Source organism: Acartia tonsa, chromosome 15 (genome assembly GCF_053477335.1).
Source record: "Acartia tonsa isolate MP-2025a chromosome 15, ASM5347733v1, whole genome shotgun sequence".
Lineage (NCBI taxonomy): Eukaryota > Metazoa > Arthropoda > Copepoda > Calanoida > Acartiidae > Acartia > Acartia tonsa.
In genome coordinates, this window is record NC_137274.1 from 1,040,433 (window position 1) to 1,054,666 (window position 14,234).

Here is a 14,234-nt window from a genome sequence, read left to right on the forward strand (position 1 = left end):
AATCAATAATGCATAATTATCTCGCAGTGCAGAGAAATGTGCGAAAAAGGCCTATTTTATGCGTTTTTTCTTCAGTGAAGCTTTCCCTGTGCATCATTGGATCTTGGCTTTTCCAGATTATTTGTAGGCCTTTTCATACCGCTTAAAATGGTGTGCGGTTATGATCTGTAGTTCAGCCGTTTGGCAGCTAGCAGCCTATAAAATTCATAGATTTTTGGCAATATTCGTTACCAGCAATATTTTACCGCATTAGATCCTAAAGTTGTAAGCAATAAGGTGAGTGAATGAGTCAATCAGTTACTCAGTCAGTGAGAAAAGAGTTATTTATCCTTTAATGTTAAGTAGTAAGCTTTTTTGTCTAAGGCGTAAGGATTAAAAAAAATTGAGTTCTCCATTTTAAAAAGGCTTGTAGGTCCCTAGATGATTGATTTAAGCCATTTTATTTGTAAATTAAGGTCTTGGTATGTTTTTAGGCTAGAGTTATACAAACTCTCACCTATTTGAATAAAAAAAACTCCTAGATGGTAGGGGTGAAGAAATTAGTTGATATACAAAGAAGAGTGATGTGTGTCTGTCTGAAGCTAAAGATCTCGGAGAATATAGGGGTGGCGGGGGGGCAACAATCCCTCCCTTCAGAAAAATGTAATATAATAAGCCTAGGTAAGGTTTTAGACTAATTCTGTGATTGTAGGTTTAACCTTTTAATAAGATACTTTTATTTACAGAGTAACTTAGCTACAAACGTGTTTTATTTGGCGCGCCGCGCATCATGATGTGTAGAAAAGATATGCTACTATAATCTTTAGATTCTGATATCTAAAGGGATAAGACAATGGCAAGTAAATTAATGTCCATACCATATGATGATACACAAAATTACCCCTACTATAGCATAAGATTAGTAGTAGAATAAAGCAATCAACCAATCACAAGTCTCCAAAGTTATCAAGCCAACAAATAAAAAATGTTTTTATAAACCTTTGGGGACTAGTGTAATAAACAGCCCTCTCTCTCTGGTGTATTGAGCATAATATTTCTTGTTATAATTAAGGACACTTGTCCAGTAGATGGAAACTGGGGAACTTGGACAAGGTAAGTTCTATTGGTAGATTGATTGATAGATTGATTGATAGATTGATTGATAGATAGATTAATAGATTGATTGATAGATTGATTGATAGAATGATTGATAGATTGATTGATAGATTGATTAATAGATTGATTGATAGATTGATTGATAGATTGATTGATAGATTGATTGATAGAATGATTGATAGATTGATTGATAGATTGATTGATAGAATGATTGATAGATTGATTGATAGATTGATTAATAGATTGATTGATAGATTGATTGATAGATTGATTGATAGATTGATTGATAGATTGATCTATAGATTGATTGATAGATTGATTGATATATCAATCAATAGATTGATTGATAGATAGAGCAATAGATTGATTGATATACCAATCAATAGATTGATTGATATACCAATCAATAGATTGATTGATAGATAGATCAATCAATACTTTGATTGATAGATAGAGCAATAGATTGATTGATATACCAATCAATAGATTGATTGATATACCAATCAATAGATTGATTGATAGATAGATCAATCAATACTTTGATTGATAGATAGAGCAATAGATTGATTGATAGATTGATTGATAGATTGTTTGATAGATTGATTGATAGATTGATTGATAGATTGAATGATAGATTGATTGATAGATTAATTGATAGATTGAATGATAGATTAATTGATATATTGATTGACAGATTGATTGATAGATTGATCAATAGATTATTTGATAGATAAATCAATAGATTGATCAATAGATTGATTGATAGATTGATTGATAGATTGATTGATAGATTGATTGATAGATTAATTGATAGATTGATTGATAGATTGATCAATAGATTGGATGATCAATAGATTGGATGATCAATAAATTTATAGATAGATTGATCGATAGATTGATCAATAGATTAATCGATAGATTAATCAATAGATTAAGCAATAGATTGATCAATAGTTTAATTTATAGATTGATTGATCGATAGATTGATCGAAAGATTGATTAATAGATTGATTGATAGATTGATTGATTAATTAAAGAACACAGTGGGACATGAACACTAGTTTAGTAGAAATAACTAAATTTAAAACACAATGGGACATAGCTTTTTGGCACAGTGAGGTCTCTAAGTAATTCAATCCTATTTTTTATTTATTTATTCAACAGTTCACTGATAATAATATAATTTTAGATGGGGATTTTGTTCTGTGACATGTGGTACTGGTTCTAGAACTAGGTAACTATATTTTTTCAAAGAAAAAAAAAGATTTAGTCACAAATGTTTTAGTCCCATAATATTAGCAATGATGTTCAACTAAAAAGGTGGTCCAATTGTTTCTAAACTGTCTTCCTATTGGTCCAATTGTTTCTAAACTGTCTTCCTATTGGTCCAATTGTTTCTAAACTGTCTTCCTATTGGTCCAATTGTTTCTAAACTAACTTCCTATTGGTCCAATTCAAGATAAATGCGCATAAGGTCATTATTTTTAATTAATTGATTTCAACAAAGATGACCCAAAACAAACTGATTAAAACTTTGTTTTAGGAGTAGAACATGTTCTGAGCCGACTCCTCAGTTTGGTGGTGAAGACTGTTTTGGAGCTTCTCTTGAGTCTAAACTTTGCTATAGAAATGGTAATTCTCAAAAGTACTGTATTGACCGCAGTGTTTTATATATCTTAAACAAACGGCGTCTCATTCGTGGGCTTAAAAAGGACTAATAAGTTTTACAGTACATTGTTCAACTCCCATATAATAAATAGAATTATGTCTCAAATGAATAGAGCTATTCTATTTATTATTTATTCTAGGGTTGGACCAGATATCCGGTTTGGCTGGATATCCAGCTATTTTCAATATCCGGCTGTATATCCGCCAATACAATTTTTTATATTATACTACAAAAATCTCTACTTTTTAAATTTTAAATGGCTGTAATTTTCTTTTCTTTTTTGAAGAGAAAAGAAATTTGTTTTGCAGAAAATGTTTATTTATTTGAAAATTCACAGACTTATCAGAGAAACGTTTTGCAATCAAAGTGTTGGTTGTCTGTTGGATGTTACTTAACCTAATATCCTTGGGTGTTGAAGTATTTCATCCCATCAAAATTATATTTTGAATATTTTTTTGAAGAATGTCCAGCAGTTGATGGTGGATGGTCATCCTGGGGTAGATGGGGCTCCTGCAGCACATCCTGTGGCAGGGGCAAACAGACCAGATACAGATCCTGTACAGAGCCAGCTCCTGCAGGTGGTGGCAGGGAGTGCTCAGGTGACAGGTGAGTGCGCTAGAGTTCAGGTAATAAAAAGTTAAGACTCAAGAAGGCTTGGTGTCACTTCGGGTACTAGACCTCTCAATGCACCCTGAAACATACTCTGCTTATGATTTCGGTGTAAAGCGTCCATTCACATATCAGACAAGCAGACCAGATAAGGATCCTGTACAGAGCCACCTCCAGTAGGTGGTGGCAGGGAGTGCTCAGGCGACAGGTGAGTGCGCTACAGTTAACGGTTCGAGGACAAAGGCAGGAGTCGCAAACATTTAATAAAGTATTTCTATACAGGTTAGGTTAAGATATGAATACACAAATAAGCCCCCCCACAGGGGTTAGGCTTTTAAAAACCTATAAAAATAGGTTAGGTTAAGTTAAGTTTTATTAACTCGTACCCAAAGTTTTATATATTTAGAATGGAAGAGAATCCATGTCTGCTGCGAAGATGTCCAGCATCCGACTCGCCAGACCTGCTGCGAGCAAGCATACTGCTGCAACAAACTTTGCAACGGTCAACTGCGAAACCGTTCCAGCCATCTAGGAATTTATTTTTACCACCAGCAATCAAAGTTTTATAAACTGGTACCCAAAGTTTTATAAAGGCCTAATTTTTATATCTTTATTTATGCTAACGTTTTAGCCAGGGAGGGAGGGGACATTGGAATGTAAATCATGCTGGTACCCAAAGTTTTAAATGACCATTCCCTTGAAGACTCTCATGATTTTTTTTTCTTTTCATCTTATTCTTCATGCCAGCATAAATTTTACCATTGCATTGGTCAATTACAGTGTATACTGGCCTCTCATTGGCTATTCTATCGTATGACGTCATAATCTTTGGGAGGGACCTTAATCATCTTTGTCTTTAAATTTCTGTGAAGTAAAAGTTGTCATAAATATAGGTATTAAATGATTGTCATTATACTGTGTAGTAACACTTTAAGGGATAGGATATTATACTATAAATTTAAGTGGTACCCAAAGATTTATATACACGTTGATTTAAAAACTTTGGGTACATTTATTGAATTTCTATTATTTAATTCCAAACTTTATTATTAATGATATTAATCTATAAAAGTATTTATTTTGTATAACATCATTGGGGATGAAAATCAATTTATCAACCATAGCCTTTACCTTTAATATACAGGGATCTAAAGGGATAAGACAATAGCCGATAAATTGATGACATCTTCAATGATGATACACAAAATTACCACTTTTGTAGATAAAAATTTGTGGTTGAAAAGTTTGGACACGTAACTAAATGAAAGTACTAATCAAAGTCTCCAAGGTTGTAAAACCAAACCAACCAATAAAAAAACGTAATTATAAAACTTTGGAGACTAGTGTAATAAACCTCCCAATGTCCCCTTTCTCTCTCTGAATTTATCAACCATTGTCTAATCCCTTAATATACAGGGATCTAAAGGGATAAGACAATGGCCGATAAATTGATGTACATTCCCAATGATGATACACAAAAATATTACTTTTGTAGATTATAATCACTGGTTCAAAAGTTTGGACACTCAATTTAATGAAACAACCATTTAAAGTCCTCAAAATTGTTAATTCAACGGAAGAAAAGGTTATTATAAAAGTTTGGGGACTAGTGTAATAAACAGCCCATTGTCCCCTCTCTCTCTGAATTTATCAACCATTGTCTTATCCCTTAATATCCCTGGGGGGTGAAACTAAACTGTTTGTTGCCAAGGTTTGTGCCAACACTCACCACCAGCCCTCATCAGTCCAGGTATGGGTGATCAGTAATTAAATTCCGTTTCTCAAAGTCGTACGCAGTCATACGCAATCTGGACATGCGTTACGCAAATTTCATATATCAGTTTTCGCGATTTTAAAATAGTTATTTCTCGCATCGTATTATAAATGACTTTCCGCGGATATAGAATGTACAATTATAAGATAAAACCAGCTTTTTAGCCCCGAGTTGCCTCATCCCTCATTTTTATGACGTCATTGACAGTCTACGTCTTGTGAATTAGGGTTGGGCCGGATAGTTTTTTGGCCGGATACCGGATATCCGGCCGATTTCAAATGCTGGATATCCGGCCAACGCCGGATATCCGGCAAACTACCGGATATCCGACCAAATTGCCGGATAACCGGCCAAATTACTGGCATCTTATTATATAAAACTGGCGGATACGCCCTTAGAGGCCTCTAGGGGCTTTTGAGGGGGGGGGGAGTTGAATTTGATAAACATTTGTTTTTATTTCAGATTTAAGAAAGAAATCAAATTTAGGGAGGGCTGACGCCCCTTATTTTTATATTTAGTTGAAAAATTAAATAACAATATTTTTTGGGGGGGGTATTTTTTTCTAGGGGCGATTTCTATTGGGAGAGTGGTGGTACCCTCCCCCAAAATAGTTATAAATCTTCCCAAAAATTATGTAACTATTAAATGATCTCTCTTCTAAGCAATTAATCTAATAAACTATTACTACCCTCAATCTGTAATATTATCCCCTGTTGGAGGATGGGCGGGGAGGTGTCATTGAACGCATGCCCCCTCCCCCCCTGTGCATTTTCTCTGTATAAAAGGTAGAGGACTATAACTAAATGACTTTCGAAATATGGGTATGACACATGACTGAGAGTTGGAATTTTTTGAATACCTCCTTCCTGGCGGGTACAGGATGCCAGCAAACCTGGCAAGGTCAGTCAGGTAAAAAGTAAAAACATTTTTTTTACTTAAACAAAGCATTTCATGTTATCAAATACTTAAATATTTTATAGACGTACATCCTCATATGAAATATAGGTGTTCAAGTCGATTTCAGGTTCCAGTTATAGTCTTGCAAGTCCTGAACCTCCAGGTCTCCAGAAATCTTTAAACGGTTCCTGTGACAGCAATTTTTGACTTACAATTTCATAAAATTCGTTGCTGTTTACCTGCCGACCGCCAGTTTGAGGCTGGCAGCTGCCAAGAACTGCTGCCCCCACCCAAATTTATGTTTTAAGATTTCTAATATAAAATTTACATAAAGATAAACATATTCAGAAAAAATTGTTCTTATAGCTTCAATAATAATAGTTATTTCTCGCATCGTATTATAAACGGCTTTCCGCGGATATAGAAAGTACAATTATGAGATTAAAACTAGTTTTTTTAGCCCCGAGGTGACGAAGTCACCGGCTAAAAAAACTAGTTTTAATCTTATGATTGTACATTTCTATATTCGTAGAAAGCTGGATATAATACGATGCTAGACATAGTTTTTTCGTATGGATGAGAACCGGTTCCTGTCCACCGGATTCGAATGAATACGAGAAAAAAAATTACATCCATTTATAATTTAAAAAGCAGAAATTTTTGTTGTAAAATATAAAATATTATATTGCCGGATATCCGGCCCAACCCTAGAGAAAATAAGTATATCAAATCGCGAAAACTGAGATCTGAAATTTTGTCACCCTTCCAACATTGAGTATGACCACGTGTACGACTTCTAGATCGGCGTTTTATTACTGTTCATCCCAGAAATGATCTTCTGGTCCGACAACGTATCCCAGTGATCCCAGAACAAAGCCTTGAAAACACCAGAAGTCAGATTGAGTCCAGGCAATTGTTGGTTTCATGACACCCTCCCCCCATCATATATTTAAAGGGATAAGACAACGGCCGATAAATTGATGTACATCCCCAATGATGATACATAAAATTACCCCTTCAATTTAATTCTTAGGGGCGATCTGTCTGTCTGTCTGTTAGTTTGTCTGTTTGTCTGTCTGTCTGTTCTGCTGTCTGTCTGTTTGTCTGTCTATTTGTCTGTCTGTCTGTTTGTCTGTCAAAATAAGTGGTTGAAACATTTGGACACTCAACTTAATGAACCATTCAATCAAAATTTACTAAAGTCTCCAAAGTTGGCAACATATAAGAAAACGTTATTATAAAACTTTGGGGACTTGTGTAATAAACAGCCCAATGTCCCGTCCCTCCCTGGGTGTCACGTAATCGACTATTGTTGGAAGGAATGAACTCCTGGGGGGGAGACAACGTATCCCAAGCATCCTACACAAGAAACTTGAACAACATGATGACCATGAGACTCCTGACAATATTATTGAACACATGTGCCAAGGAAATAGATATAAACCCCGAACAAACATATTATGCAATACTGAATTTTCAAAATAGCAGCTTTATTATTCATTTAGAATGATTTTACAATAAATATGAAATGTAGATGCCTCTTTTGGTTACAAAATTCCACTGTTATTTTTTAATTAGTCAGCACCAATAAAGCACAAGATCTCAAAAACAACATTTGGGGGTAATACTGGTGAACAAATATATTATGCAAATCCAAAACAAAGCAACAAAAAAAAGGTTTTTTGGCACTTTTCTCCTCTTTTAAAGATTGATTATGATAAAATAATATTTTTAAAGGGATTTATGCATTAATTATTATGAAATATAGCAGAGGGTAGAAATTAATGATTTTTCTAAATAAGAAATGATTGAAAAAAATAAATTCGATCCCTATCACTTTAGAGGACAGCTGCTGACCCCCAGTCTTATGGATGAACCTAAATATACATGTTAAAGATAAAAATTACCCTGAAAATTATACAAAAATGTTTTTTGGTGTGTTGAAAAAATCTATTTTAAAATCTTGATTTTGAGGATGATGACCTTTAAGATGCCCCTATTGGTGGTGATGGTGAGCCAAATGTTATCAAAGTGCATGTCCATGATGACAACTTATATATTAAACTATGATCCAATTTTTGTAGTTATAGCATCCTCCAGCCCAGCATTATTAAAAAAGAAAAGAATTGCAATTTTATTTACTTTAATTCATAAGATGAATACTGTAGTTTTTAGAAGATGGTTATATTTCTTGTCAAAAGGCTCCATTAAAGGCTGCTATGACTACAAAAAATGGTACATAGGTTAATAGACAAGTTGTTGTAATGGGCATGTACTTAGATAACATTTGGCTCACCATCACCACCAACAGGAGCATCTGAAAGGTCATCATCCTCAAAATCAAGATTTTAAAATGAATTTTTTTAACACATAAAAAAACATTTTTGTATAATTTTCAGGGTAATTTTTATCTTTAACACGTATTTAGGTTCATCCATAAGACTGGGGGTCAGCAGCTGTCCTCTAAAGTGATAGGGATCGAATTTATTTTTTTCAATCATTTCTTATTTAGAAAAATCATTAATTTCTACCCTCTGCTATATTTCATAATAATTAATGCATAAATCCCTTTAAAAAATATTATTTTATCATAATCAATCTTTAAAAGAGGAGAAAAGTGCCAAAAAACCTTTTTTTTGTTGCTTTGTTTTGGATTTGCATAATATATTTGTTCACCAGTATTACCCCCAAATGCTGTTTTTGAGATCTTGTGCTTTATTGGTGCTGATTAATCAAAAAATAACAGTGGAATTTTGTAACCAAAAGAGGCATCTACATTTCATATTTATTGTAAAATCATCCTAAATGAATGATAAAGCTGCTATTTTGAAAATTCAGATTTGCATAATATGTTTGTTCAGGGTTTAGAACATTGATGTAGATGCTCAAACTGGCCAAGTAATCCGTCAAACTTAAAAATGGATTCAAACAGACAAACACCTTTGTTTATTTTTTGTTATATATGGTTTATTCCAACAATAAGAGCAATGACATTTGTCTATGATATAATTTTTCGAAAGATAACTATAGACTAATTATATATGTTTTATCATATACTTCATAATACATGACTGGAGAAATTTTTCACTGTTTTTCTATTGGATTATTTAGAGAGTATGTATCTAGCTGATTATATCTATTGTCCAGGATCTGTTTATATCCATGGATATTTGGATCCTGAGTTAAAACAAGATGGCCGCCTACTTTATAAATGTGCAAAGGTAAGTAGACTAATATGCTACCTTGTGGCACTCCACTATCTAACTCTAATGTGCTACCTTGTGGTACTCCACTGTCTAACTCTAATAGCAACCAATATGCTACCTTGTGGCACTCCACTATCTAACTCTAATATGCTACCTTGTGGCATTCCACTATCTAACTCTAATATGCTACCTTGTGGCACTCCATTATCTAACTCTAATATGCTACCTTGTGGCACTCCATTCTCTAACTCTAATATGCTACCTTGTGGCATTCCACTATCTAACTCTAATATGCTACCTTGTGGTACTCCACTATCTAACTCTAATATGCTACCTTGTGGAACTCCACTATCTAACTCTAATATGCTACCTTGTGGCACTCCACTATCTAACTCTAATATGCTACCTTGTGGAACTCCACTATCTAACTAATATGCTACCTTGTGGCACTCCACTATCTAACTCTAATATGCTACCTTGTGGTACTCCACTATATAACTCTAATAAGCTACCTTGTTTCACTCCACTATCTAACTCTAATATGCTACCTTTTGGCACTCCACTATCTAACTCTAATATGCTACCTTGTGGAACTCCACTATCTAACTAATATGCTACCTTGTGGAACTCCACTATCTAACTCTAATATGCTACCTTGTGGCACTCCCCTTTCTAACTCTAATATGCTACCTTGTGGAACTCCACAATCTAACTCTAATATGCTACCTTGTGGAACTCCACTATCTAACTCTAATATGCTACTTTGTGGCACTCCACTATCTAATTCTAATACCCCGCAACCGTGGCTCAACACGAATTTGCTTGTCATCGGAGAGGTGATAAATACAAATACATACTACTGCTATTGTTAGGTGTGCTACATAGATTGTAAGAGCAGGGGAAACAGTTAGGACAGTGCAATCAAAGGATTGGTAGTCTGATGGGTGTAACCTAACCTAATACCCTGGGTGTTTGGACAGAAAAGGAGAAATTTGGCTCCCCATGTTGTTAAACCTTGGTTGTTGGACCTAGCATTTGAGTTTCATTGGCAGCATTCCCGCCTGTATGAGGTAATTGATGCCACTAATATTGAACATTGCATTTTAGGGGTATGTAGTTGACACCAGGAGTAATAGAAGGCACATATTGACATCATGTGGTGAGGATGGATATTTAAATACAACTCATTTACCAACATGTATTCCCCCCACTCATTGTGTTGGTCCTATAAATGCAGGTAAAAATCAGGGAGGGATGGGACTTTGGGCTGTTTGTTACATTAGTCCCCAAAGTTGTATAATTTGTTTTCTTATTTGTTGGCTTAACAACTTTGGGGACTATTTTAAATTTTGATTGGTTAGTTTTTTATATATTAAGTGTCCAAATGTTTCAACCACTAATTTTGATCTACAGAAGGGGTAATTTTGTTTATCATCATTGGGGGTGTACATCAATTTATCAGCCAGTGTTTTATCCCTTAGATCCCTTGTTCAACATAATAGTAGAATAATGTTATGAATACCCTTAGAATAATCATAAACTCTAGGTTTTGAATATATAAGAAAAATTCTTGTGCTATGTATAGTTTAAGAGCTACATGGTAAAGGTTCTAACTGACTTAAAACTTTTTAATCTTTAGTGTAGCTCCTAAACTACAAATAGCACAAATATGATACAGATATTTCTAAAAAGTAGAGTTTATGACCATTCTATTGGTATGCATAAAAAATAACCCATATACCTATAATAAACACCTAACTTTGTAGTTTCTTAAATGCTGAAAATGTAATATAATAATTTAGGCTATGATACAATATGATCTATATTGACTACATATGATAATATAAATCCAAATATAATCTTTGATAAATTTTTCTACATAGTTTTATGTTTACATAGAAGCTCTTTAAAGTTCTTGTAAAAAAAAAACAAAAAAATCCTGAATTATGTCATGTAGAATAATAGGATCATGGAAAGAAAACAAAGTCATTCCTTAATTAGGACAGAAGTCATCTTCCTAGGAAGGACATAAGTAGCTTCTCTTATGTGAGAATTTGTTAGATGAAGGGTATAACTTGTCTCCCTTAACAAAGATTTTGCAAGATGGAGGACATAAGTAGCCTCCCTTCACCACACAAAACCTAGCATTTTGGTCCTTCACATAGCAAATTCTTGCAAAACATAGCATTTCTGTCCTTCACATAGCAAATTCTTGCAAAACATAGCAAATTCTTGCAAAACTTAGCTTTTCTGTCCTTCACATAGCAAATTCTTGCAAAACATAGCAAATTCTTGCAAAACATAGCATTTCTGTCCTTCACATAGCAAATTCTTGCAAAACATAGCATTTCTGTCCTTCACATAGCAAATTCTTTCAAAACATAGCAAATTCTTGCAAAACATAGCAAATTCTTGCAAAACATAGCAAATTCTTGCAAAACATAGCAAATTCTTGCAAAACATAGCAAATTCTTGCAAAACATAGCAAATTCTTGCAAAACATAGCAAATTCTTGCAAAACATAGCAAATTCTTGCAAAACATAGCAAATTCTTGCAAAACATAGCAAATTCTTGCAAAACATAGCATTTCTGTCCTTCACATAGCTAATTCTTGCAAAACATATCTTGCAAAACATAGCATTTCTGTCCTTCACATAGTTAATTCTTGCAAAACATAGCAAATTCTTGCAAAACATAGCAAATTCTTGCAAAACATAGCAAATTCTTGCAAAACATAGCAAATTCTTGCAAAACATAGCATTTCTGTCTTTCACATAGCAAATTCTTGCAAGACATAGCATTTCTGTCCTTAACATAGCAAATTCTTGCAAAACATAGCAAATTCTTGCAAAACATAGCAAATTCTTGCAAAACATAGCAAATTCTTGTAAAACATAGCAAATTCTTGGAAAACTTAGCATTTCTGTCCTTAACATAGCAAAATATTGCAAAACATAGCTCTTTGGTCCTTCACATAGCAAAATCTCACAAAACATAGGTTTTCTTGACCTTTTTCTAACAGGACATCAGAACTAAATCAGAACACACATAACAAGAGTTTTTACATAGTACATTCAGATTATCAATTATGCATTTAACTCTGCATAAATTATGATAATTTATTATTATTACCCCACCCCCATTTAAAATTTACCCCTGCCAACAGATTTCATACGGGGTAATTACCCCCCCCCCCCCCCCAATCAAATTTTACTCTGCATAAATTATGATAATTTATGCTGAGTAAAATGTACTGTTTGAACTTCTATCTAACAGGATATGAGAACTTAATCAGAACACACATAACATGAGTGTTTACATAGTACATTCAGATTAACAATTATTCAATTGCAGCTAGGCCCCTTTTCAGTCCATCATATGACATGGGAAGAGGTTGAGGAGCATTTTATGCAGCCTAAATTCCCAAGAATGCAATGCCACTTTTCCCTAAAAGGCATCATAGCTGGCCTCTTTTGTTTCCATCATGTGACACAAAAGAGACCAGCTATGGTGCACTGTAGGAAAAGTGGAATTGCATACTTGGGATTCTAGGCTAAAAAAAATGCTCCTCAACCTCATTCTCATGTCATGTGGTGGACAGAAAAGGGGCCTAACTCCAGACTGTTTAGCAGCTATGATGCTTAACAAGAAAAGTGGCAATGCATTCATGGGAATCTAGGCTACATAAAATGCTCCTCAACCTCCTTCCCATGTCATATGATGGACTGAAAAGGGGCCTAGCTGCAATTGAATAATTGTTAATCTGAATGTACTATGTAAACACTCTTGTTATGTGTGTTCTGATTAAGTTCTCATATCCTGTTAGATAGAAGTTCAAACAGTACTCAGCATAATTTATCATAATTTATGCAGAGTAAAATTTGATTGGGGAGGGGGGGGGGTAATTACCCCCTATGAAATCTGTTGGCAGGGGTAAATTTTAAATTTGGGGGGGGGTAATAATAATAAATTATCATAATTTATGCAGAGTTAAATGCATAATTGATAATCTGAATGTACTAAGTAAAAACTCTTGTTATGTGTGTTCTGATTTAGTTCTGATCTCCTGTTAGAAAAAGGTCAGGAAAACCTATGTTTTGTGAGATTTTGCTATGTGAAGGACCAAAAAGCTATGTTTTGCAATATTTTGCTATGTTAAGGACAGAAATGCTAAGTTTTCCAAGAATTTGCTATGTTTTGCAAGAATTTGCTATGTTTGCAAGAATTTGCTATGTGAAGGACAGAAATGCTATGTTTTGCAAGAATTTGTTATGTTTTGCAAGAATTTGCTATGTTTTGCAAGAATTTGCTATGTGAAGGACAGAAATGCTATGTTTTGCAAGAATTTGCTATGTGAAGGACAGAAATGCTATGTTTTGCAAGAATTTGCTATGTTTTGAAAGAATTTGCTATGTTTTGAAAGAATTTGCTATGTGAAGGACAGAAATGCTATGTTTTGCAAGAATTTGCTTTGTTTTGCAAGAATTTGCTATTTTTTGTAGCTATTTTAAGTAGCCTTCCTTAGACCAATTTCCAGTGACTTCTGTCCTAATTAGGAATGACTTTGTTTTCTTTCCATGATCCAAATAATAAAATATTACAAAAAGACATCATTCAGGATACTTTGACAAAATTCAAGGCCTTTAAATAGCTTTGTTTACATAACCCTTCAGTTAATTTTATTCAACTTTTAATTTGTACTGGAGGAAAAAAATTTCCTGATGTAATTATCTTTGTTTTTGATAGGAGGTCGAGCAATTACTGGTGATGATAAAAAACCATCAACCTTTAGGTTTATTCACTATAAACAAGAATATGTTTACTAATTTCAATTTTCATCATTTAAAGCTCAGTTCCATTTTTTATTGATCAGTCTGTATGTCAATCTACTAATTGTTAACTGATAGAATTGTCCTATCAATTTTATAATTTCACAATCACTTTAATTTTGAGAGCATAATGAAAAATACTACATAATCCCTT

General features: G+C 33.8%; 2 protein-coding genes across 2 annotated transcripts in view; both read left to right on the plus strand.

Annotated features, from left to right (window-relative positions):
• Window positions 1-3,942, plus strand: part of LOC145307541 (uncharacterized) — a 50,918-nt gene extending 46,976 nt beyond the window's left edge. Inside the window, exons 22-26 of the mRNA XM_080149999.1 lie at window positions 1,052-1,092; window positions 2,285-2,329; window positions 2,639-2,727; window positions 3,226-3,370; window positions 3,780-3,942. Coding sequence (XP_080006125.1) covers window positions 1,052-1,092; window positions 2,285-2,329; window positions 2,639-2,727; window positions 3,226-3,370; window positions 3,780-3,942 — 483 coding nt within the window. The remainder of the gene's footprint in view (window positions 1-1,051; window positions 1,093-2,284; window positions 2,330-2,638; window positions 2,728-3,225; window positions 3,371-3,779) is intronic.
• A 1,086-nt stretch (window positions 3,943-5,028) lies between these two features.
• LOC145307163 (uncharacterized) overlaps window positions 5,029-14,234 on the plus strand; it is a 29,021-nt gene continuing 19,815 nt past the window's right edge. Inside the window, exons 1-6 of the mRNA XM_080149516.1 lie at window positions 5,029-5,123; window positions 6,873-6,953; window positions 7,364-7,471; window positions 9,190-9,265; window positions 10,358-10,487; window positions 13,998-14,043. Of these exons, the coding sequence (XP_080005642.1) occupies window positions 7,464-7,471; window positions 9,190-9,265; window positions 10,358-10,487; window positions 13,998-14,043 (260 nt within the window). The 5' untranslated portion in view covers window positions 5,029-5,123; window positions 6,873-6,953; window positions 7,364-7,463. The remainder of the gene's footprint in view (window positions 5,124-6,872; window positions 6,954-7,363; window positions 7,472-9,189; window positions 9,266-10,357; window positions 10,488-13,997; window positions 14,044-14,234) is intronic.